The 26,601-nt window shown below is 37.6% G+C and overlaps 2 protein-coding genes across 15 annotated transcripts in view; one reads left to right on the forward strand and one right to left on the reverse strand.

Moving 5' to 3' along the window:
* ACSS3 (acyl-CoA synthetase short chain family member 3) overlaps positions 1-3,045 on the forward strand; it is a 136,532-nt gene extending 133,487 nt beyond the window's left edge. For all 5 annotated transcript variants that reach the window (XM_054080114.1, XM_054080125.1, XM_054080105.1 and 2 more), the window contains one exon: positions 76-3,045. In XM_054080114.1, coding sequence (XP_053936089.1) covers positions 76-150 — 75 coding nt within the window. In that variant the 3' untranslated portion in view covers positions 151-3,045. The remainder of the gene's footprint in view (positions 1-75) is intronic.
* A 10-nt stretch (positions 3,046-3,055) lies between these two features.
* PPFIA2 (PTPRF interacting protein alpha 2) overlaps positions 3,056-26,601 on the reverse strand; it is a 321,457-nt gene continuing 297,911 nt past the window's right edge. For 4 of the 10 annotated variants that reach the window (XM_054080066.1, XM_054080047.1, XM_054080032.1 and 1 more), the window contains 11 exons: positions 22,868-22,949; positions 18,671-18,871; positions 16,458-16,520; positions 15,044-15,070; positions 13,492-13,667; positions 12,534-12,631; positions 10,528-10,703; positions 10,365-10,433; positions 9,261-9,420; positions 7,557-7,649; positions 3,056-5,655 (listed from right to left, as the gene is read on the reverse strand). In XM_054080066.1, coding sequence (XP_053936041.1) covers positions 7,591-7,649; positions 9,261-9,420; positions 10,365-10,433; positions 10,528-10,703; positions 12,534-12,631; positions 13,492-13,667; positions 15,044-15,070; positions 16,458-16,520; positions 18,671-18,871; positions 22,868-22,949 — 1,111 coding nt within the window. In that variant the 3' untranslated portion in view covers positions 3,056-5,655; positions 7,557-7,590. The other 6 variants (XM_054080013.1, XM_054080061.1, XM_054080053.1 and 3 more) reach the window with 4 other exon arrangements.

Genomic DNA, 26,601 nt, shown 5'->3' on the forward strand with positions numbered 1-26,601 from the left:
CTGAATGAAATTCTGTTGTACTGTTGAAGAACAGCAATCTGCTATCACATGCTTCTGTATATTCTTTCTTTTCAGATAACGCCAACCATTGAAGATGCTAGTGTGTTTAAACACATTGAAGAAGTGCTAAAGAAAAACAAAATTGGATGATAGGTTAATAACAAACTTGTCAGTTCCTGAAGTACGCAAAGACACTTTCTATTAGGGAATACCACGTTTTAAAAACCATTAACAATTTTAGAATTTTTTTTTACTTCAGACATGTTAGTATTTTCTTTATCATATTGTCACAGCCAGTGAAGCATCCTAAAGTCTCTGGATGTTGTCATTATATGGTGGATATTAAGACTGTTAAGAATTGCCAATAGAATTCATAGATTTATATAGCCTTAAAGTGGAGGAGTGACTGGATTATCTCATATAATGTCATGTAACCTTATATTTCCATCCATTATTGTATAGTATAAGCAGTAACTTATACTATAAGTTGGGTTTGGTTAAAACAGCTTATGAACTAAACAGTCATGAACTGAGGACAGAGATAAATAAGAATTCTAATTGGAAAGCTATTACAGACATAAATTGTCTCACTTGTATGTTAAAAGCCTTTGTCTTGTACATTTTTATAAATTTTAAAATTTTTAAATTAGTTTTCTTGAGCCATGATTTGTTTTTATTTTTTTTTTCCTATATCTTTGTGCTGTATATTAGATTCCTCTATTTTTTCACTCAATAACTTTCTGAAATGCCTCTTTTTTTTTTGTGGTATGATGACTTCTGGCTTTCTAATCTGTGAAAATCTTGGGGTTTTTTCTATAGTAATATTAAATATAAAAAAACCCCACATGTATTTTAAATAAAAGCAGGCATTTAGCCTTTGCATTTTCTGCTAAGTTTGTTGTGGTGGTTTGTATCACTTATGATAAGTATAACTGGAATACGCTTTTGTTGACATAATTAGACGTTTCAGGCTTACTGACATAAATAGAACAACGAATTTAAGCAAATACAGATAGTAGATGCCCATTCTTGACTTTATAGGCTGTTTCAAAATATTTGAAATATTTGCAGGGTTCTTGGCAAACCAGGTGATGGAGGACAGGCTCTCTTAAGTGCATTTCTTCTCAAGCTGCAGGGTCTTAACAGTAAGTGTAAAATTCCTCCTCTATATGTATTCAGAAGAAGGTTTGAAAGCAGAGAAATTGCTCAAATTCACCAGTGCTTTGCAGAGGAAGAAACAGTAAGCAACCACAAATTCAGATGAGAGAGATTCTATACTCAGGCTATGCTAAGTCTAGATGTATTTTGCTGTGGCATTGTGTCCTCCAAGAGTCCAGAAATCCTGTTATCCCCTATTGGATGGAAGTGTAGAAGTGAGTATGCTAGTACTGCTGAGTGGTAAGAGAAACCAAAAAGATTGATGTAGGCCCTAAAAGAAGACAATAGATAAGTGCTACTCAACATGAGCCGGATCCCAATGTTGCCTTGTGCTTGTGATCTTTTTTGTAGAGTTGATGAGCCTCACCAGTGCCATAGGAAATAAATTATAAGGCCATGTATTTTTTCACTAGAAACTGCAAGCAGCTGAGCCAACTGTGTTGAAGCAGGTCATACAGTCATGTAATAGAACAGCCTAATTTCAGTCTGTGCTGTATTTGTTTTGTGTCAAATAACTGCATAATAAGATATCCACCCTGCTAAGCTGTTTCATTTAGTTGAAAATCACAATCTGAACAGGGAATAAAAGCATTTAAAGCCTGAGTGAAGTCTGATGATGCTTTATGGTAGACATGCTAACTATACAGGTTAATGATTTATATGTGGGAGTAATTTTTCTCCTCAGAGATGTCCTGGTAACTTTCTTGAAATCCTTGTTATATGTGTTGCAGTTAGTTGAAGATATTATGTTCTTCTGGGTGGATTAATCAAGTACTGAGGCTTTGATAGGAGGCTCATGCCAAATAATGGAGTGCCTTGCAGAGACTGCGGAGTGTTTTTCAATTTTGTGATGCTGCAACTTAGCAACCTGTGCTGAGCAGCTACGGGGCAAGAGAGAGACCATGGGAATGGTCACTGATGTGTTTTTTTAGATCAGTGAGAAACTACAGGGGTCTTGTCACAAAGAAACTGTGGCATATTCGTCAGGTGCATGACCATTACTTTTTTGTACAACAAAAGCTGAGATGATCTGTATGTTTAGGGTAGTTACCCTGGCTGAAGCTGTCATGTTGTAGTTGTAGAAACAGGAGGGGAACCAATTAGTTGACACAAGCTGTCTTGTAAAGAATAGAATGTCAGAGAGGAGAATTTCCTAGATCTTGTATAGTTTTCGTAGTGACATCTAATGTTCCTACACCTCTTTCGCCATTTGTAAGGAAACCTGTTTTCTAGTTTGGGTTCTGTCTTTAAGGAAGAGAGAATTAATATATATTTTTTAAAAAAACACATTATAAATGGACATTTAGGGACTTACCTTTTTGAGGGACTATTTGCTCATATCAATCTTGATAAGAAACAATTATCTATCATCTGAATTGTTTCTGTAAAGCTTGAACAGTGAGCATGCTTAAGTGTGTCCATGGCCAAAAATGTTTTTCAGTGCTTTCAGAGGAAGCCTGATGTGACTTTTTATTTTTTTTTCCCCTCCCAGTTTTGATGGGATTCCTTCAAAATTGAGTCTGGGATAAAAGAAAGGGGCAGAGTGGTCGGATTTACTCAACCTGCTACCACCCTGGTAATGTAGAGAATTGCAGAAATGCCAGATGTCTCATTCATAAGCATTCAAACAACTCAAACAAAGAAAGCCACCTTATTGGCAGCAGTTCAGTGTGGAAAAAAACCCACGTTTTCTTTCATGGTCATTGCTTTTGTTTTCCAGAGGAGCTTTTTGCTGAGGATGTATGATTGCGGAATGCTTTGTCTACAGCTTTAGCTTTGTGCTGAGCTGGGGAAAGGGAGAAGGGATAGTCGTTCTTGTGCAGTGCTCTGGTGCTGCCCAGCAGCCTGTTTATGCCATCAAGGAAGAACAAGCCCATTTAGCAAATGGTAAGTAGACACTGATAGATTTGAATGGTCAGGAAGTTACTGAAACTTGGCGGGAAGACACAGGTAGCAATTATTCCCAGTGTACTGAAAGGGTGGAGCCAACTAGACGACATTCATCATAGCCACTCTGTTGAGAGTAGAGCTTCAGCTTGTATAGGGGAGACAGGTATGTGTACTAGCAGATTTTAGGTTAGATCAAAACTGAAATCACAATACTATTCTTTTAGAAATATATTTTTAATTCTTCTGGTCTGTTTTCTTCCACTGTGAAAAAAATAATGTAGGAGTGCAGTAGTCCTGAGGCAGGACACCTGCAGCTTTGGTTGCAATATCTTGCTCATTCTTTCCCTAACACACCTCGTTCTCCTCTGCCCCTTGAATTTGAGTGTGGGCTCTGACAACATGGGCTGCAAAAGAAATTGTGTTAAGTGGGAGCTGGCATTTCTGAATGGAATTTTATTCACAGAATCACAGAATAGTAAGGGTTGGAAGAGACCTCTGGAGATTAGCCAGTCCACTCCCCCTGTTAAAGCAGGTTAACCTACAGCAGATTAAACAGGATTGCATCCAGGTGGTTTTTGACAGTCTCCAGGGAAGGAAACTCCCCAGCCGCTCTAGGCAGCCTGCTCCAGTATTCAGTCACCCTTGCAGTAAAGAATATTTTCCTTATGTTTGGGTGGGACTTTCTGTGTTCCAGTTGTACCTGTTGCCCCTTGTCCTGTTGCAAAGCACCACTGAAAACAGTCTGTCCCCCATCCTCTTGACACCTGCCCTTTAGCTATTTATAAATGCTGAAATGCTTATATTCCAATCATACTGCAACCACTGACAGTGGTGTTTGCATTGCTTTACTTTGTGACGCTCTGGACTAAAATAATCCAGAAGGAGGTGATGGGGGAAGAAGAAGCAATGATGTCTGTTAAACCAGAGAATGTATGTATAACCCTAACTATTCTATGATTCTATTTATGTGGTTGTGTGCTAATCCAAGCCATCACATCGCACCCATCAGCAAGTTCGGTGCTCCCTCTCGTGGCAAATTCGGGCCAGGAAAGCGGTCATAGCTCATACCTGTTAGTGGCAAACTGCTTGTGCTTAGCTGTGAGAAGTATCTGGCATCCAACTATTTAATGCTACTACATCCCAAGCTTAATAGACTTATAAACACAAATAGCACTGAATTCTTTTTTTTATTGACATCGGGGGAGAAAAATCTTTCACCATCTGATTGACTGAATTTTGCCAAATGAAAATAGACAAAAACAAATGTTTATGTACGTGCAAACATTGCAGATTAAACTGCTAAAAGAAATAACTAAAAGACAGGTCTTGAGCTAAGATCAAGCAGCAGAAAAATAGCAAATAGGTAAATGACTATTAAGTAGGTCTTACTTTGAAACTTCCCATTTAAACAAAGAATAAACAACAATAACACCACCAAATAAAGCCACAGCAGGTATAGTTGCTCTTCTAAACTTTTGTACACTGTATATTTAGCACTCTGTCTTTCAGTTATTTCCTCTGATAAAACTGACTTCTGTGAAGTCTCAGCAAGGCCATCTTGGCTAAAAGCATTACGTTAGACAGGAGCCTGTCTAATGCCCTGTTATAATGAACAAATGGCGGGGTTTCTTTCTTTTTCTTTGTTGAATACATCTGGAAACAAGAATTTGATTCTATGCAAATATTAGATTTTTCAATGCTGGCTGGTATCTGAAGATCCTGGAATGAAAAGGTGGCTCTTGGTAAAGCAAGATTCTTCTTGGTCCGCAGGTAACATAGAAGAAAGTTTTTGGTTTTTTGTATAAATTGTGTTTTATTAAATTGCTTTTTTTTTTCCTTTTTTTTTTTTTTTTTTTTGTAAAGAGTTCTTCTGGGTTTATTTGTTTTTAAGAGCTGAGCCATCATGGTGCTTCTCTACAGATATCTGACATTTCCATTTTCTTTATAGAGGTCCATTTTGGCTCCAGTTCCAGGTTATGTCATTCTATTATACGTCATCAGAGGCAGGTGTTCAGCTTTAAATATTGACAGATTTTCTCAGTAGGAACATGTTGAAGCTTCTAACTCTGCTAAACATATTCATTTAACTGTTACAATCCAAAAACTGTAAAAATGGTGGAATGGAAAGATACAAACAGTATTATTGACACTGTCTTGTCAAATGTTTGCACTGAGACCCCATGTACCATAGATTTTATTTTAAAAAAATCATATTTATATCCATTTACATAAGACTTACACAGTTTAAAAGAAATACATACACAGTAAATACGTAAATGTCTAGTATTTTACAATAAAACAGATGGAACAATGGAAAAATGAGTGGCTTCCTTTGATAAAAGCTTTGGATGTGCACTACTGCCAAATTTCAGATGACAGAGATGCTGAGAGGAAAGGGGAAGTTGTTTTGTTTTTATTTTTTTAATAGTAATTTAGGTATTTTTTAATTCTTGTTTTAAACTAATCAGTACATGAAAGGAACATCATATCTGTCTGATAAAGCTTATGTGTTCTCTTCCCTGTTACCCTGTTCTTGCAGAGAGTTTTAATGCTCTTTTTTCCTAAGTGATAGTGCACTTCAGGTAAAGTAGAAGAAGGAGATGACATCTAAGGGAAAAAGATAAACGTTAATTAGTGAGATTCTTTGATCCTAATGTGGTCTAGGATGCAACGACACCAGAAAACATTATAGCAGCAAGCAAGCTCTTGTATGTCTTACTAAAACATGAGTTTTGAGAATCTAAGGGAGTCATGCACTTGATTTTAAATTTTAGATCTGCAATATAAAGCCATTAATAGGCTATAACATAAACATAACATAAGTATATTAATAATCCATTTTATATTAGTGTCAGTCATCCTTATATATTAGTATTTACAATTTGGTGCCAGAGTTTGATACTTTACTTCTGTTTGTTGATTACTATACTTTAAACAATTTTTTAATACAGTGAAAATAAACTGTTTGGATAATTATAAGTTGATTGTTAACATAACAATTTTCAGTTTCTGCCCTTTTTTTGCACTCCTCAAACCTACTGGAAAATATCACCGCATGCCTGGCCCATTATTGTTAGCCCGTGAGATAGCTTAGTATTAGAACTTAATTTTTTGGTAATATTTTATTGCTTTAAACACTGCAATTCTGTAGCATATGGGAGAAAAAGATACGCATCTCTGCTATCAGTTTCTAGCCCCACTTAACCCAGTGAGATTACTGTCATTAAGTTTACTGACATAACACCACACTTTATGCCTTGCATACACATCAAAAGATTCACATAGTTTATGTGCTCTGTGATCGTCTTTGTAGGACAAGTTGCTGAACTTAACTAAGGAGGGTGGAGGTGGAAATACCTCCTATGCTTATTTTTCAGTAGTGGAACAAAAAGTTCCCTTTTCTACACGATTAAGGTTTTATACTCTTGTAGTCTCCTGAAGATCTGTGAAGTAAGGCTCATATTATCCCTGGGATCCTGAGCAATCTATGTTTTCCACTTGTAACATCTGCTGTTGCTAAGCATTTCTTGAACATGCCCAGAGTTAGTAAAATCTCAATGTTCCTAAGACTCTCCAGGCTAAAGATTAAAAAAAAAAGGCCTTTCTTGCAGATCCTGGTATGTCTTGCTATAGTGTTTAACAGCTATTGAAGCATGTTCAATGCGTGGTGAGGTTTTAGTGTTATCCAAATATTCTTTCCAGCTCCCCTGCAATCCCCATAGCAACTAAATGGAAAAGAAAACTATTTTGTTGAGAAAATATTAGCATGAAATGGTGCCACACCAATGAAAGCGCTCATCAGGTTAGCAATTCTTGCAAAACTGGTGATGTAGCAGAAAACAGTGTATTTCCACAGAACTTTAGAAAAGTCAATTTGTGAGGCGCATATTCAAGAGAAATGGTAAGAAATGCAGCCTGAACTCCACTACTACATTTGATCCAAAGTTACATCCGGCTCAGAATATCCTTTCTTTGCCACTTGCCAATTCTGAGTGATTTGAGAAGGGCTAGACTCTCTCTATCCCATAACTTTGGAAGATTTTCTGTGTCGGGGAAGTGTTGTTCTAACTTTATTCAGCTACCTGTTGTTCTAAATTGAGCAAAATCTCTCCCTTGAAAAAATTCTCTTAGTACAACTACTTCAAGTTCATATAAAGAAAATTCACTCCCTGTGTCTACTGCTTTCTCCCCAATCCTAGCTTCAAGATTGAGAATGTACAAAATATATGATGCGTGGTGAGCTATTATCTGAAGAGGGTTGTCTGAAAACTTCTGTTTTGTCTGCTAAGGTGGTTTCTTCAGAGAGAACCTGATATTCAAGATGGGGAAAAGAATAACATCATCTCCTGGACTGAGCTCGAGACTGTTGTCTTGATCAAATGGCCACCTTAGCGAGTCTGATCCTCTGCTCCGTGGTGGCTCCCGCTTGAATAATGCCAAGGAATACTGGGTGTGATGTACAGTTATTAGATAAAGAGCTTTCATGATGGCCCCTTATGGATACTCACAACAATTCAGTGCTGGCTTCTTTGCTAGGCCTTGTCAGCATGAATATGTGCGAACTGTTGAGCTGTCTAACCTCTGCAGTCGTGATGAAGCAACTGCAAATTGCAAAGAAAAAAAAAAGAAACAAACCAGAACCTCTTTAGAATCATAAAGAAAATAAAGCAGTCTGTTTCCCACTGGAAGGGTGGGAATTGCTCTGAGCCTTTCTGGGACATCATCTGGGCATGGTCTAGTTCAGAACTCATTCAGTTTCTTCATGGCTGGTGCTCTATTGAAATCTGTCTTAAGTGAATACAGTTTAAACCACCATTTTGTCTTTATTTTGTTTGAAGTCCTAATAATGTGCCTGTCATGCTGTTTAAATACTCTAGTATTCTTAGCACTGGGAGATAGGAAGCCAAATCCTGGATGAAGATGTTGATCTTCAAAGCTACCTACCGTTAAGTCTATTTCATTCAGTATCCAGCTCAATAGTAAACTGTATGGAAGATCTCAAGTAAATCACTAAATCTCCCTTATGCCTTAGTTCCCCATCTGTGAAATGGAAATACTATCTTCTACGTCACAGCATGGCCAGAAGATGAAATCCATGAGTGTTTGTAAGGCTTTTAGCTGATACAGTAACGTGGGCCATGGAAATGTCTGGGGAGATACTATCTTTATTTGTACATGGAATTTACCTTGGAATGGATTCTTGTCTTATGACCACCATTACCAGAAACTGCAGGATTAAAAGCAAAGCGTGCGCATGAGCGGTGGAGTCAATGGAGTAAGTGATGCCATCAGTAAATTAATCTATCCGTAACTGAAACTGTAAGGTATTGCTTTAAAGGTGAGAAACGGAATTTAGATGGCTTTAATAGAATTTAGATGGCTTTAATAGAATTTAGATGGCAATATTGTCATACCAAGTTCATGCAAGAATTGTAATCACTACAAGCAGTACTTTGAGACAAGTCTATTCATAGACCTAAATTCTCTTCTGAGGAAATGAACATGAAACAGCCCAGTCTGTATATTGGCACTCTCAGAACTTCAGGCAATTATGCTTGGCTTTATTGTCCATATACCTGTAGGAACAGCTGCAATGGGATTTGTGCCTTCTCCCTGTCAGCTTACGATGTTTTTTAAATTTTACTTATTTTTTAATTATGATCTGCTTGTTACATTTCCAGTCCTTGCTGAGTTAGTGCATCTTCTGGAGGTTAAAAGATATCCTGGGAAAATTAAGGTTGGTATACAGTAAATCAATTAGTACCTGAAAATCAGTATTTGCTAATTACACTACCCATCTGATTGTTATTGTTAACAACTGGACTTATTTGATGGTCAAGGCTAAGCTAGTTACTTTGAAAGTCAGATAGGAAAGTAAAGGTGATTGATAGTCCTTTCTAAATTCATTCTCTAAAATACACTTACCCCTGCTAGAGAGGCTAATGAGCTGAAATATTTGCTTAAGTATTATAAGCAGTCTTAGATGAAAGGCAGTAAATGAATTCCTCTCTTTCAGGATGTTTCCTTTGCAGACCCTAGGATGGCTAGGTCAGTGCTTTTCCATTCCCTGATTCAAGTCTCCCAGATGAGGTTCATCCTAGTTACGTGAACACAGTCATTCCAGTACAAGACAGACACGCACTAAAAGTCAATTAGGCATGCTAGAATAAGCTTCTTGCTTTTCAACAGTAAGTGCACAAATGACTGCCTACCATCAGTTGCCATCTTCCGTGACTGCCCTGATGTTGTGGTTAATCTGAACCCAGCCGGCAGCGTTTCTGAGGAGCCTGGCATCATGCTGATCCCATGAACCTCGCGCGGAGGAAACTGTCGTCGCCAGGAAGGGCCACGTCTGAAGTTCTTGTCATCACTCTGTCAACACACAGAGTTGTATTTGATAAAGCAAAATTAAAGTTTTTGTTTTAATTACCCTGCTGTCTGCCTCTCCTGCTGTCAAGTGTATTCCACACCTACACTGCCCCGTTGCACTGCATCCAGTAACTGCAATGCATTTAAGACACTCTTGTAAAAGTAAATGCGTTAGAAGCATTAAATGCTAGGGTGGAAAATTCTTTTGAATTCTCTGGCTCGATATAGTAGAGGGTTTTAGAATTGGCTAAGGTAGAACTTTCTTAAAAGTCAGATCTCTTTCAAATACAGTGACAGAAAGTGCAGTGGTTGATGCATTTAGGAGGCTTATGTAAAGTGCTAATAAAGAATTAAACACTCGTGCATGCACAGAATTCACAGGCATCTCACATTCAGCAAGTCCCTAGAAGTCTTATTCTTCCTCATGTGCAGAAGTCCAAGACTTGAACACTTTTGCACTGGACTCTTACCTTAAGATGAATATTTTCCGTAAGTGGATTTGAGATTCCCCATCCTAGGTAACTACACTAAATCCCACTCTATTATATATTTATTATCTTTGAAGAAACAAACAAACAAAAAAAAAACCTGGCAAATTTTTTGGTTTTTTTTAAATAAAACGCTTTCAGTGTCCTAAAGAATAGGTTGCATGTGCATCCCCTGCCGCGTGTTCTGGCTGGTGAAACTTCCACTCCTTTTTACATGTTGTCTCTATAGAAATTGTTCATCATAAAGTAAGAGTACAGTGCAAAATTTAGCATCCAAAATGATATGAATATGTAGCCATAGTGATGTTACTTTAACATCTTTTGGCATTTCTGTATTATTTTTTATAGCTGTAACTGATTCTTTTCAACAAAGTGTGAATTAATATGCTTTCATGCATTGAATTTAATTTTTATATTTTACTCTGATATTTTATAAATACTGAAAATAAAATTAATTACTTCCTCAAGTCGTCTTTCAGTTCCTAGTGCTAAAAGGTTGTTGTATTCTCTCTCAAGGATCTGCCGTGCCTAGAGATACCAAAGTAAAAAATTAAAATGGTTGAAGATGAATAAAAGGCAATAATGGGTACAGATTAACCAGAAGTAGCACGAGCAAACTTGCCTGGGTGTTCTGTGTTGGAATCTGTAATAATAAAGCTAAACTGCTGTAGTCAAAATTTTCATCCAGTGCTATAAGTGAACCATGTACACCACTTTCTAAAATATTATTTGCATATTCTCGGAGGCCAATAGCTTGTATCCAGCGTATCACTCGATCATTGCTCCACACCAGCACATCTGTAAGGACATAACACCAGTTCAGACTCCTGATACCCAATAACTTCTAAACAGCTGCATGCATGTAGTTGTGCACGCACTGTGGATGTCATACTGCTTTCTCTCTTTAATTAGGGAATGCCAGCAAAACTATTAATGTAACTTTAATGTCTCCTATTCGAAAGCCAAGCTGTGAGAGCAGCCGTGTGATTTTTAGCAACCTTCAAAGTAAATATTTATTCTAAAGAATATTTCCAAAGGACAAAGGTACCTCTAGAGGGCATCTCCAGGATGCGATTCCTCCCACCTTCTATAGATACTTTTTTTTTCAATTCGTAGGCAAGGTTTTACAGTTTAACAGTGTAAAGGCACGGGAGAAATATCTGTTCCTCAAGGCTTCACTGGAACATTTTGTATTAAATATTTTGTGAGTCAGGTCAGCACATATCATTTTATAACATGCCATAAAGCAAATAATGAGTTCAGAACTTTAGAAGCTAAAAGTATTTTCAATTCAGAAAGCTGGTTGAGCTGCTAAGGTCCATGCCAATTATAAAGCTAAGGCAACAAAACCAGCTAGGAATATTTTGGGGGATTTGGCTATTATAAAAAAAAGTATCCTACCCTGCCCAGAAGATTTAAAATAAGTTACTTAGACTGGTATTTATACTTGCAAGTGGAAAACAGTATTGAGTTTCGTGTGGCCAAGCAATGAGGGGTTTTCCTGAACCCTTAGAAGTCCAGTTAATGTAGCTGATCTGGGAGCAGGTGTTTTCCATCACTTGACCAAGAGCATCCCAGACTTTTGGGGTCAGGATCAGCCAAAACACAGCATAGCAGCCAGGGATCACTGAGACCAGATCCCACCTGCAAACGTGTCTAACCGACCTGTGCACGAAGAGGTGAAGGTTGAATGAAGAAGGCTATAAGGTTTTACCCTTGTACTAGTAGTGATCAGCTGAAGCAGCACCAAAATTTGAGACCAATACCTCCATGTTGATTTCCAGCTACACCCACTCAGGCTGACTGACACTGATGCCTCTGCATCCAAGTCGAAGTCTTTGCACTAGTACGTGACATCATCGACCTTGAGCAAATGTGCATGTTCACTAGCCATGCCTCCTTCTAATTCCCCTTTATTTTAGCTGATCCAATCAGCATTCTGCTTGAGAAGTGTTAATTACTGTATTTGCTAGAGCTGAAATTGCTTAAAGGAATCGAAGGATTCACTCGTGATAATGGGAAAAAAAAAAGAAAAAACCAACAATCCTAATAATTGCATAGAAAAGGAACCACGCGGTGAGCCTGCAACTGCTCTAGAGAGCTTTTGACAGAAAAATACTTTAAAATCAGCTATTAAATATTCTAGTAAGTTCTGTTAGCAACTATTCTTATATACCAATCCACTGCCGCGGCAGCCACCCCTGAAAACAACATTTTCTATGACAAACATTCTGAAGTAAGAAATCAAAGGCAAAGGCTTTCAAAAGGAGGAGCACAGTGAGCGCTCCAATTTCCCAGCGTTGTCCCCAGCATGTCCCATTGATCTGGAGGCTATTTAGCCTTCTGTTGCTGAGACTGAAAGAGGCTAGGATAAGATCTGTCCCCAGACTCTAATTTAGCAAGATTTATGTATCAAACCTCCGTTCACAACTGCAGCCCCAATTTAGCAAAGTATTTAACTGTGCCTAATTTAAGGAGATGATTTTTGTTCCAAAGACAGATGGACTTACGTTAGTTTTAGTTAAAGCACATGCTTAGATGCTTTGCTAAAATGGCATGACAAGGGGTTAAGAGTGTCAGGCTTCAAAAGAAGAAACATTCCCAGTATTCATTCCCAGGAACTATCACCTTTTATTTCATGCTGACTCATTTCTCTTCTCTTTTCCAGTTCTTTTCTATCATAATTCAACCTCTTTAAACACATGATTCCATATTGCAAGCTTGTTCTGTTATTTAAAGAGAAACATTTACAGAGTTAATAAAGATAATTTTGAAGATGGGAACATATGTAGGATGTATTCCCTGCATTTCACATGAAGTGTTTCATGATGCCCATGTAGCAAATCTTGAGGACAGAGGGGAGACCAAAATCATTAAAAAAACTCCACAGACTTAAAAAAATGAAATGGACAAAACCAACATGAGTATGTTTGAATAAATGTTGTAGCATAAGAAACCCCAAACATTAAAAATTGTATTCAGAAAAGGTCAGCCCTTGAGAGCTGTGAAATGTTTGTTGAATCAGACCTCAAAAAAGTGACAAATCAGACAGTACATTAAAAAAAAAAAATCCACTTCTTGTCTCATCAACATCATTCTCCCTACAGTCTAAATGCCTTTATTTCCATATTTCCAATTTAGCTCCCTGGTTATATCCATAGATAACCCAAAAACTGTCAATTGACTTGTACTGTTAACAGCTTTTATGTGCTACACACGATAGCTTTTCATTATTATGAGATCTCAGGGCTTCAGAACTTTGTCTACCATTTTCTGATAGTTTAAACCACTTAATAAGTTATTACTGTTTATGCATTGCCAAGGCTTTATTTATATATTAATGGTTCCAGGCTCGCTATGAAATTTATCTGTTATAATATCTTAGTTTTGAGAGACATAATTGCAACCCAATTGCTATTACTAAAGGAATCTGTCTCAATTCAGATTTCTGACACTCAGCGCTCACTTTTCCATATGGTTTTCCATGCCAGAAAAACAGAAAGTAAGTGATTTTATTCTGTGCAGCACTGAGCAATACATCGGACACATAAACATCTTTATAGTTATAGTCTTTATGCCAACATACCGATGAAAGCTATCCACCATTTTTAAGTGCACACGCAGATCCTTCTTTGTCAGGTGATCTAACATCCTTGCATCTACTAGGCATTCCATAAAATAACTTCGGTACTGAGGTAAACCCAGACTGGGGAGCCATTCGTTACCTATCCATTCGTGGTTCATATCACCATAAGCCAGGGTCTATAGGGAAGAAAAAAAGGGAAAATAAATTATTGAGTTTGTTCAAGGTTGCACCACAGTCTGAAGGTAGAATATTTATATGCTATGCTTGTTTGTTTAAATTTTGAATTTTAAATGCCATTAAACTTATTACGCAATGAAAATGTGTTTGTTTCATAATCTTACTTACTTTCAATTGATCTCCCAGAATAATTATGCTAGGCAGATCCTACGTTAAACTCGGTAATGCAAACATGGCCCCAGATAAACAATTGAAGTTTGTGCCACCTTAGTTGGGGCTTGGACTTCCTAAATAGGATCTAATGACACTTCATGATTATGCATCTGTAGAACTTTGAATACTAAAATTTAGTATCAGTTTTTTGTCAGCCGAGCTTACCTGACCTGCCTTCAGCAGTCAGAGCAGGTGACAAAATACATTCTATTTATGAGGTCTTTTCAGCTACGAACAGCTTAAACCCAGTGCATTGTATCATTTCTCTAAAATAGGAGCAAGGCAGATTCCTCCTAGAAGCCAGCATTCAGGCATTAGGCTACTTCATTATTCAGATGAAATTTTAATAGGGTGAGGAAGAAAGTACATGAAAAAAACACATGCTATTTTTATATGGGTTGCACAATTAAAATGCAAAATAGATTTTACATCTCACTACTGTCAATTATTTCGGTGCTACTAAAACTTAACAGAAAGGACAATTACAAGATCCTCAGTAGGATTGTGCTCAGCTTTGAGCACCACTTTCAAGTCTAAATATCTTTCTGGGTTGTTTTTCAATGTCTCCTGACATTATAGACAAAAGGATAACACAGTGTGAAATGGATATGTTTTCTGTGAGAAAAATATCTCACCTCTCATTCTTGTGAGATTTGGAAGAGAAATGGAATGCCATAAGTAAAGACAGTAAAATTGTGTAAGAACGTGCATATATTTGAGAGAAAGAAGTTGAAAAATGTAAGTAATTGAGAGCCTAACTAAAGTGAAAAAAATTGTTCCTAGTTGTACAATATTTGTAAACTGATACTTGGGTGTGATTTATACAATTGCTCTAAGAAAAAAAAAAAGTAATTTTAGAAATGTTAGATCTCAATCTCTTGACATATTTATTAGCCTATTCTCAAAATCAAGGAAAATATTTTTTCTAGATTTAGCTGGGAGGCAGACGTCTCTGGAATGCAGCCATTTCTTTTAACGAATCAATTTACAGCATATATACCTCTTTGTGCTTTCCCTTGGAAACCTGTCCAGGGTTTATTAGAAAAACACTAGAATGCATAAATCATAATTCTATCATTGAGATAATGTCACAATACTATACTCCTCTATGCACATTGATACACTCTTAATTACATTATTATTGCTGGTGAAAGGGTCATACCTGAGCCCAGCTGCCTTCTTCAGACTCCTTTTGTGTTATCAGCAGGAAGCAATTAGTAAAACAGGTAAAAATAAAATAAAAATTAGTTATAAAAATACGTGGGTTTCATGTGTATGTTAATTTTAGTACAAGTAAAAACATACATGTAAAATGTGCTGATAAAATGACTCCAGTCACTGGCAATACCCTGGGCTAAACTACCTTAAAAATTCCAAGACCAAACTCTTGAAATCTTAATAGGGCAAATGTAGATAAGGCTACAAGATATGAAACCACTATGGCTTTGTGAAACTGTACAGCATTATCTTAACACTTTTTATAAAAATTTGCTTACAAAATTGGGTATCAGAGATGACTTTTTTTGTTTCTAGTTAGATTTTGCAACATTCACAATAAAAAGCTGTCTTCTTGGGAACGTACTGTCAATGAGTGTTTTAACGTTTTTATGGCAAAACTGTATTTTTCTGGCTGGCCAGTTAAACACGATCAATTCTTCTTCTGGTGAGTCGAGTGTGGTTGTATTGTATTCATCTTTACCAACAATAACATAATGAATATTAGTTGTAAAAAAAATCATTGATGAGAATCTGCCTCACGAATGTTCATGAGAGAACTCTAAATAGTATAGCAAGCATATAAATTTCTAAGAAATAATTATTGCATCAAAATTTAGCTTCAGTACCTCCTCCACTGTTTATTCATTGGGCTGGCTATAAAGTTTTCCAAACTGAAGGTTTTTCAGACATCTCACTGTAAGATTTTATCACGTATTATATACTGTTATGGAGGTGCAATCTTAAACCCGAAACCTATAATAACATATGTTCCAAGTCGGAACTATTGAATAAAACGTATTAGTATTTATTTATGTGCCCCCAAAGCAGGCAGAGGTTTGACAAAAATCAATAAATAAATGACACACTCCATGCACCCTAAATCAAACAGCATGAATACACAAGGATGGACAAGAAAGACAGCATTAACAGAAACACTGAGTTGTCTAATGCACCATTCTCCAGCCTTTTCTTATTTCTTTCTATTTCAGCAGATATAAAAATACATTTACAAGAGGTACTAGGAAGTAGAGTACAGGGGAAATACTGCACCTGTAACAGCAGCAGTTTTATTTTGCTAAATGAGGTTTCACACTGGCAGTGAAATTATTATGTACTGTAAAACTCCAATACTGGGGTTTAGGTTCAGACAATTTTTTGTGATTGCAATACAGTTTGTAATTTGTTTTGCTGAGAAATGAGGTAACTGTTCTTTAAATACCATTTCACGACTCCCTGTGACTTTCTAATGGCATGCTTGGGAAGCATCCACAGAAGATGTGGCATCTGGGTTGAAGCAGATACATCCTAGTTCTATTTTGAGCACTGAAGCCATTTTAAATGGAAGTGGAAAGACTAACCGTTTTAGCTGGAGCAGCAAGATTTTCCATCTCTTCATGGGTCACCCAAACATTGCCTGAGGGCTATGGACAAGGCCCACAGGGAGGCAGGTGGGATCCACATTAGGTAAGCAGTGGTAAAGAAGAAAGGCAGCACCACTGTAAGTTAACAGCGTATAGCATCACCATCAGCACAACCACGTTTTTGCCTCTACCGAGCTGCAACTAGAGACAACTTTACATAACTTGTTTTGTAGCTTTCATTAGAGGATTCTGAACAGACGCGATGGAGTATTTCAACTAGAACTGATGGATGAAATCCGGCAGAGCACCGTCACAGAGGAAAGAATAATAATTAAAACTGCATTTCACACACAAGTGGCAAATACAACCTTAAGCCTATAGCTCTGTCTGGAGGTAAGCTTCAGTTCTCAAAGATTTTCCAGCCTAAATATTCTGCACACATCACATGCTTATATTGTAATCTAAATAATTATTACTTCCCCCACGTTTCTGTAAATTAAAAATGTCAAGAAAATTCACTTGTAAACCGATTTTTCCTTATTAGAATTTTTACTAGGTTATTACCAGGACAATGAGATGAGGCAGGAAGGGGATGCGGAAGTCCGCTGTGCACGTAAAGTGAAATGTGCTGTTTTTTTCTTGAGAGCTGATGTAAATTAACTCATTTCCTGAGAAAGAAGGGAGGCAGAAAGACCTGGGACTTTGAAATGCATGTACCAGGACAGCATTGTGCTGTCGATTGGTCACGGAGAATTAAAAAAAGGCCAAATTATTCCCAATGTTTCTAGCTTTAGTGTATTGTTTTCTCATTTCGTGTCAATGTGCTTATGCTTTTAAATATGCTTTCATGCTTTTAAAATCAAAATGAATTTTGTTCAGTAATTCAGCATCATTCTTGAGTCTATACTGCTTTACTGAGGTAAAATCCATTATGATTTCCAGTTTACCATAGTTGTGACATATACAACCATTTGGAGGGAAGAGAATATTCGATGAGAAACTATAGTATTTAAAGAACCTTAGCAATGTGAACATAAAAGGCCGGTCAATAGGAATATTAGAGTCCAGTTGCTCATATAACTCAGTGGCTCTAGTACCCCTCAAAAATATCTCAGTTCTCATTTCTACCAAAAGTTTCTCCATGAATTCCATAAAGATGAGAGATTACAAACTACCAACATTATTATTATTAACATCAATATTATTGTTGTCTTACTATTAGAAGTCTAGGCTGCACTATTTGAGTCTTTTTTCCTTCACTCCTGTGCCATGTTTCCCATCTGATCTGATTTTTTTTCTTGCCCATTTTTTTGTTACAGTCTCTGTTGCTGCTTTCATAGCCAACATCATCATAGAGGCCATCATCAGCCTCTCAGCTTGAAACTCCTCCTGTCTTTATCTTCTTTCTTTTTCTTCTCATCAATTTGGCCTGTTTCTCTTCATTTTCCACTAATAGTTGCTTTTTATCTATAGCAAAAATATTATTACTCTCCTCTAATGTATTTCCTTGCTCTTTTGATATATTCCCCTTTCCTTTCAGACCTGTATCTCAGTTTCTTCTTTACTTGCCTCCTTCCCATCTGCTGCCACTCTCCCCTTTCTCTCCCTTCCTTACCGAATGCACATACTTCACGTCCCCCTTCCAGACTCTCCCTTCACACCTCCAATCACTGCTTCTCTTAAAAGCATGAAGAGCCTACAGCCAAATGACTCAAGATTAATAACATTTGAAAGGATGCAAAGAAGGGGAATGAGAACAAGATTCTAAAGAGCTGTGCTCCTACATAACATCTTCCCCATCCTACCTTGCCTGCTGCCCCGTCCCCCCGCCCCCCTCAAACAACAAACAAACGAACAAACAACAAAAAAGAGAAACAAAATCTGATTTGGTTGGGAGGGATGACTTGAAAGAAGACAAAGGCAAAAATACAGGCAAAATTACAAATAACAGGCTCAATACTTATCATTTAGGTAACATCAAGGTTAATCAAAAACATGACTTAAAAAAATAAGAATATCTGCTAAAGGAAAAATATCAGTGATCAACAATCAAGCGAGTGATGAATGGGTTCTTCTAAGTCTTTATAGGACAGTTCCCACTGATTGTGAAGACTGTGTTGGAATAGAGCAACTCTCATACTACAAAAGGCTTTCTGCAGACTCCCTGCTGGGCAAAGCGGGGAAGGAAAAGTTAGCTGAACAGGACTCACTGTTCTGGATGTTGGAGGTGCTGATGGACTTGTCAGTGATACCATCTCCTGGATTGCTAATCGGAGCTTTAAGCGATGAAGAGGATTGCTGATTCCAATTTCTCTTTGAATCTCAGTATCAGACAAAGCAGACATAATAGCTCCGCTCTTTACATTGGCACGGCAGGCAGCAACATACCAGGCTGGCATGCCTAGCCAGAGCTGGTGAGAGAAAGGACACAGTCACCCAAAGCATTGGTTCATTTCTCACATGAAATTAATCATCAAGACACCTATCAATCTCAATAATCACAGTAATAAACACAAATGAGTATTACTATCAGAATCTCTAATAAAATGAAATTGTTTCTGAACTTTTGAAATTACCTTGGCATCACCTGACCTGTTTTGTTGCTTTTATTGTAACCAGTAGTTTAATTTTTTCACTTTTGTACACATTGGTCCCCACAGTGAACTCACAGGGCACAGTCTTACACTTTGCAGCTTTTATTTCTTGGTATAAATAAACCTAGCAGAGGGCAAATAACCAGCCTATTGAGGGCAGAGATTACTGTAAACTTGGGAACACTCTGGTGTAGTGTCATAACCCAGCTAGAAGTACTGGTTAGAAACAGCAGCAAGATGTAAGTAAAGCTACATCACATGTAGATTTAGAAGATAGGTACTCATCACTTCATGCTTTCCCCCTCCTTATGTTAGTCTGTGGCAACAGCCTCTTGCTTCACCACTTGCTCTTTTCTTGTAACAAGTATTCTCCACTTCCAGCAGTCTTTCTTGGGACCTACCAAGCATAAACACTTCTAGATTTTCTCAGCTTTCTCTTTTTGTGTTGCTTCATTAATATAATTATTGGTGTCTACAGATCTTTGCTCACAAAGGACATAATTCCATAGCAGGTTACATACATGTGAGAAGTTTTTGTCACAGTGTGAAATAAGTTATTCTAGAGAGAAAAATGTGAGAAGGACATAAGCAACGAATGCCATACTCACTGAAGTTTTTTGGGGATAACGCAATGGAAGAAAAGGACGTACCTCACTAGGTGATTAGCTCCAGAAGACTGCTAGGATCTGTGAAACCTGTGGGAAGATGGTACTTCCCTCTGGAGAGTAGCCCTTCCCTGCCCTCTCTCCTCACCCTTTTCCAAATCACTATTGCATGGGAGCTGGTGCTGTAAATTACATTTTTAGTACATAGCTCTCTCCACTGCGATGAAGAAACATAATGAATAACAAAAGATTTCCACTGGGCAGCAAAATAGCTGCTATTCTAGATTTTGTGACACTGAGTGTCAAAGTGCATAAATCGCCCTTCACTACTTAACCTTTGATGTATCTGAGTGTACATAACTCTGTATACATAACATTAATAAACACATCAATACCGCTACCGAATTTTGTTAAGTATAGATCTGTTGTACTTCACTGTACATTCACATATACTTCACTGTGTACATTCACGTATAATGTGCCTTCAGATAGAAATTGTCAAAAGCACTTTTCAAACATACCAGTTAGTTACTAATGGCTTGTAACAGCATCCTATCCTATCCTATCCTATCCTATCCTATCCTATCCTATCCTATCCTATCCTATCCTATCCTATCCTATCCTATCCTATCCTATCCTATCCTATCCTATCCTATCCTATCCTATCCTATCCTATCCTATCCCATCCTACTGTTTCTGAAATAGAAGCCTGTCCATCAGTTTACAGTGCAGTGATACTATGTGATAGTGTCCTTCATATTCTACATTTTCAGATTTTTTTATTAATTCTGGGTGGATGGCAAGTAATGACTACATTTGAATCTCAGTGGGACAGAGCATCTGTGACTCTAAATAAAATCATCAGGAGCTCTGTCTCTCTGTGTGTCTCGCATAGGCCATCTGATTAGCTGACAGCCTCAAATTAGCAAATTTTATGATTAAACTAACTGTTATGAAGTACAAAGCTTCATGAAAGTGCTATTATTATTATTATTACACCAAGCAGCACTTAAACAAGGGCCACGAGGAAACTGCATAATTTTGAAATGTACTTAATATTCTCATTTATTTTGGCATTGATTTTTTTCATACACACACTTGAAGAGCAGGAAAGTGTAAATATTGGGAGTTATTTACCCTGCAGAAACAGTTTCAAATGTTTGCTGCTTATTAGGTAAATTAGTTCTTTAACAAATTAGGTAAATTAGTTCTTTAACAAACAGCTGTCTCTACCAGAACCTGCAGTCAGATTAAAAGAGTCTCTAAAAAGAGGGCATAGTAATTGTTCCAGGCAGAGAACCTTGATATCAAGATTGATATGCTTCCAGAATTAGTTAAGAAAACCCACAGTTCTTAAAATATAACTCAACTACTTCTATGCTACATACAAATGACCAGAATAAATTCTAAGTCTGATAGTTTAGGCCTGTAAAAGTTTGGAAATGTCACAATTGTGAATATGCATATTTCTTTAATTTGGGCATTTGTCTACTTGGATATTAATTTCAATTTTCAGGCCAAGGGCCACATATTAAATTTTCCCCAGGAGAGCATAGCATGAAATGCACACAGTGTCCATTTGCTAACTGAAGGCACTGATACTTACTTAATAAATTCAGTACTTCTCCCTTCATATCTTTTTATCATCGGCATTCAATCTGCATTGAATACTGCAACATAAAATTTCTCATGAGCTTTCCTGTGCTACTCTCATCATATTTCCCCAAAAGTTCATAGAAATCAGTTTTTCCTTATAGCCCCTCTCTGAGACAGTGGGAAGCATATCCTATTTTGCAGCTAAGAATAAAGGCAGAAAAAGATTAGGGCTTAACTTTTCAGAACCGTCTTCAAATTTTTGATCACCCTGGAGGAGATCAAGGGCAGATTTTTCTCAGTGCTCAGAAATCTATTGACTTTTGTATGTTCAGCTTTCCAGCAAATCAGCTTTGACTGTTACATTGAATATTTCTAACTGACACAAATTTGGTTACAGAACTCCGAGCGTCATATGGAATAGTGGCCGAATTAATGGATGTTCCATATTAACAGAGAGATATTTTTGAAGGAAGATATCATCCTGTTTGTCAAGGTCATGCACAAATGCTTGAACTGCCTTTCTGCAGTTTTCATTTAATCTTTTTCATTACCTTCAGCAATTCCAACATGAAGCAGATATTTTGTAGACACTAGCAGCTTTCATTCCTCATCCTTCATTTATTCCCTGAAGATACTCCTGTTAAAGCTTTGGACAGGGACCTTTTTTTTTTTTTAATTGAAGGGAAAATACTCTACAAATTCTATCTGATGATCAATGGATGATACCCACAGCAGACGTGAGAATAGGTGAGAATACATAGAGATGCTCGGTATAGATCAGGAATAGAGACCTGTTCCTTGAGCTAACGGAAGAGCTTATATCTGCACTGAACTGATACAGCCTTGCTACATAAAAGTGACCGTGTATTTGTATAAAAACATCCTTATTTTCTGCCTTCTTCCCCCTCAGGATCTGGGTGTTTTTTAAATAGTTCCTTCACCTAAAACATTCATTGATTTTTTGTCAAAATCGATGGACAGCTTTTCTGAATGTTTCTCTGGATGGCTTCCAAAATCCATTAATGTAGGCACTGCAAATAAAGGAGAGCTCTCTGCAGATCAGAGTTTGGAGATCAAGGCACTGCCTGCCAAAACACAGGTGAAAGTGCCAAGACGAACACTCCTTTATCCTATTCTGAGTGATATCTAGATAAACCAGCCCTTTCCTATTATATTTTAAAAAGACAGAAAGTTACAAATTCTTTAGATTTGTTAAAAATTCTTAAGATGTAGCTTCTGTGTTAACCTTAAATGGAATTTTATAGCTAATTTTTGTTTCCTCTTTAGCATATAATCTTATAAACTGTTTGTGGAATTTCTAGATATTTAGAGACTAAGAAATTGTGAGATTTTGAAAATCTGGGGTTTGAGTAAATTTGATAAGTCTTTTTTTTCCTGTCCTCATCCACCTGTGTAATCCTGTCTTACTTTTTTTCAGTTCTGGTCCCTGATCCACACCATCCAGTGCCAAAATTTGCTTATTGCTCATGGCACAGTGCACAAGGAGCAGAGGAGAAGATTTTAACAGTCCCTTTTAGAATTTTGAAGGACAAGCGCATAGAAGCTGTCTACAATGTGACTCATCTTTCCAAGTCACAAAAGTTCTGCTTACCTCCAGCCAGGCAACCACTGTAGGTCCATCCCACTGTGCAAAAGGCAAACCCTTTCTCCGAGCTTCTTCCAGAAGTTCATGTCTAAAAATAGATCAAAACCTATTATATATGCAGAAGTATATGTAGGGTCAACATAAATGCAACCGTGCCTTTTTGTAAGGGTAACAGCAGTGAAGCATGATGACAGGCAGAGGAAAGGCATAGAAAACACCCTTGAACACTATAGCTCTTTCCCCTTTTGAAAGTATTCCTTAATCTGTTCCCAACTCTTTATTTCTTTTTTTCTTTGGTGCATTTTGATGACCCTTTAAACACTTAGCATACAAAAGGTGAGGTTTCTGGCTGTTCGTAGCTGAAGCAAAACAGAATTGGGACAGCCTATATAAAAGGATCACCTCTATCACAGAAGACATCGGAGAAGAGAAAACTGAGGGATTCCTCCAGAGGCTAGTTTAGCTCTGGTCTCATAATGACACAAGAAGGCCCACAGCTGCCAGCTTCTAGATCTGACTGAAGCATGAATATAAAAGCTGGGTCCAAGAGGTCTCTGTATTTTAAACACTAAACTCTGCTGGACCAGCTGTGCGCATTCTGGGGTCTCTGGAGTACAGCTGTTTTGCACCTTAAATAAGCCATCCATGGCTAATTGAGTTGGTTATATCTTTAATACTTCGATGTTATTTTTTAATTATTGCTTCTATACAAAATAAATCCATGTGGTTTAATGATTTATACATTTCTATAACTATATAATCTGATTTTATATGTATATGTGTACATATATACATAATAGATACATTTCTATTGAGTGGACCAGATGCCAATCCAACTCCTGCATCTGCAGTTTCTCTAAGCTGCAATGAGTGTGTATGTAAAACATCATTCTCAAAGCTCAAAATGTACTTTTACTACAACAGTATTAAATATTTAGTAAAGTTATGTATAGGTCAGTCAGCTAGACTATTAGGAGAATGCTCTATATTAAACATGTTCAACCATTTGATCAGACATTTTTATTCCTGGATCAAGAGTAAAGAATCTACTGTAGTGGTGGCACAAAAAAAAAGCAGTTGTTGTAAAGTCTTTTTTTTTTTTTTCTGGTATTTAACAACATATTTTCAGCTGCCTCCTACTGCGTGAAACACTAAAGAATGCTCTCAGCAACAAGCTGTAGTAAAAGACAAATTAGACAAGAACTATGCTAATATAGTATGAAAATTTGCTTACATTCCCACATAATACGGAGACCTTGGAATTATAGCTTCAATTTTGCTCTGTTCACCTTTATTACTACAACCTTTGTGGTTCAGTTATCTCCTGGCAATTCTTCACTGCCTCAGCAGCCCCTCGAACATATGTACTACAAATCACAGCAGATAAAAGCAATGGGGGGATCTTACTTGTAAGTACTCCTTCTGGGATTTTGCACTGCCTAGAGGCCAGACTGAGAGAGAGGTTTTAGTACAAAATGGAACTCAAAATGTGATTTTGCATATAAGTTTAAATCCCTAGCTCTGATTAACAGAAACACAGCTGCTTTACTTTCTATGTTTCTGTTGTAGTAATATATAAAATTACAAATAATTCACAGCTTTACAGCTCCTCCTCCCACATATTCTTGCAGCACACCTTATCTTTGTCACTCGGATGTCCAAAGATGTTGTAGAGCTATCCTTGCTTTCTACAAAAGCAAAATCCTCAGTAAACTGAGAAGTTGCTCTCTGGGTACATAAACACCATGTTACCTTCAGTAGCTGATGGAGGTGCAGGAATCTCATATTCCCAGGGAAACAAGCAGTGAAGGCCGGTAGAGATATACAGACTTGGCTGCTTAGGAAAGCAGAATTAAGGCATGGTGAGATAGAGCCACCTCCCAGCTATCTATGGATGAGGTATCTGGGTTGCAGCCTTCCCTCAGAGCTGGTTTTGTGGGTTGCCTGCGGAGCTACGGCACTGCTTTATCTCCCCCGGCTGCTACAATAGGGTTGCATGGCTCCACCTGCAGCTACGGCTGTGAGCTGGCATGGATGTCCTCAAGGAGACCCAGGCTTTCAGGGATTTCTCTTCCCCACCTCACCAGTTGCAGTGTCCCATGGCAGAGCATGGAGCCCACAAAACCCTGTGTGGATTTCCTCCTTCCCCAAAGCCAGCCCAAGCCCATGGAGCAGCCCCTTCTGCAGTAGAGTCTCGTGGAGGCACTGTCCTCAGAGGAACCTGATCTCAGATTTCTCCTTATCTAGTCTATTGTCTTCACCCATGCCAGCTGAAAGAGCAGGGCTGTAACAAAACAAGTAAAAAAAGGAGATCATGGCTTTGAGTGCTACTGGCCTTCCTCAGCAGCGTGTGGTCTACAAGGTGATGGGGAGGAAGTTTTGGTCCATTTCTCTGATTTGGTGTTAAATCCCTGTGTGGCCTCAGGAACTGAGTTGCCTGCCAAAGAAGCGTTGGCGCTTCAAGGTCTCACTTTCATGAAAAACTTAATTTCTTTATGCTGGAACTATAGAATACGCATTCCTAGGGAGTCTGTTGTGACTTTACAACATTCAAACTGGCCTGAGGCTTGATGTGGATGGAGGCTTAGCATTACTCCAGCGCTTCTCTAACAAATATACTGTTCCAGAGTTGGAAAGTACTTCTGTAACTTCAGAGGCAGTCTGGCTCAAGGAGCTAAAGGAAAATATAATTGTGGTTATTGATTTGGGATGAAAAAAATGGGGCCAGGCCAGCAATAATATACCCCACATATATAATACAGCCAAAGACTACAGTATGATAAATGTAATCCAATGGGTCTTGGCACGTAGAAAGAAAATGTCTTGGTTTGAAAATATTTTTAGTGTTAAGTTAAAATCCTTTACTCGGATGTGCACAGGGAATACAGCTATTATAAGGCCTGTGTCTCACTTATTGCTGTGGAACACTAAAAGCATTTTTATAATATTTCTTGCCCTTAAAAATAATTTTACACTTAAGAACTTATACGTCCTTCCCTCAGGAGTTTTGTTTAAACACCTCTCCAATATTAAAGTTTATTTAAATTATATTTTACTTTCTGAAGAGTATGTTTTGACTACTTTTAACACATGCTAGGAGATCTGCAGAATCCGAACCTTCCATTTCTAAACCAGAATAAACCCAGAACGCCTATTTTTTTTGTTGTCTGACAGAGATATTCTTTAATTGGCAGTCAAAGAAAACTCTTGTGTTTTTTGATATGAACTAGTACTACAGAAAAAAATGCTCTTTCAAAATAAGTTAAAAGTGTCATGTAGGAAAAAAAAGTATCATTTTGATCAATAGTGCAAATCATCAGATAAATTAAACCAGTGATCTATTTTGAAATATAATCTGAATATTTTAGAGCAGCCTGAATGTTCTGTTGTCCTTGCGGGATAGTCACTGGCGTCCTGAAAACAGAAGGTCCCCAAAGACATATATGGGCCACTGCAGTTCAGTTTTCCTTACAAAACCAGACAACTGATCCAGAAAGAAGAAAAGACAAACACCCTAAGCCTCAATACTCCCTCTGTCTTTCATTATAGAGATAGGGTTTCGAGTCTGTGAACAGCAACATACGGTTTCTCAAATTTGGAAGATGCTTTGCAGGGGAATGAGGGAATTGTCTTCTCCTAATACTTTGTCAGGAGTACTGCATGTTATAATATGTCGACTTTGCATTAGTAAGGAGGTAGGGAATTAAAATGTAATTATTTCCATGCTCATTTAGCTTTCT

Source organism: Cuculus canorus, chromosome 1 (genome assembly GCF_017976375.1).
Source record: "Cuculus canorus isolate bCucCan1 chromosome 1, bCucCan1.pri, whole genome shotgun sequence".
Lineage (NCBI taxonomy): Eukaryota > Metazoa > Chordata > Aves > Cuculiformes > Cuculidae > Cuculus > Cuculus canorus.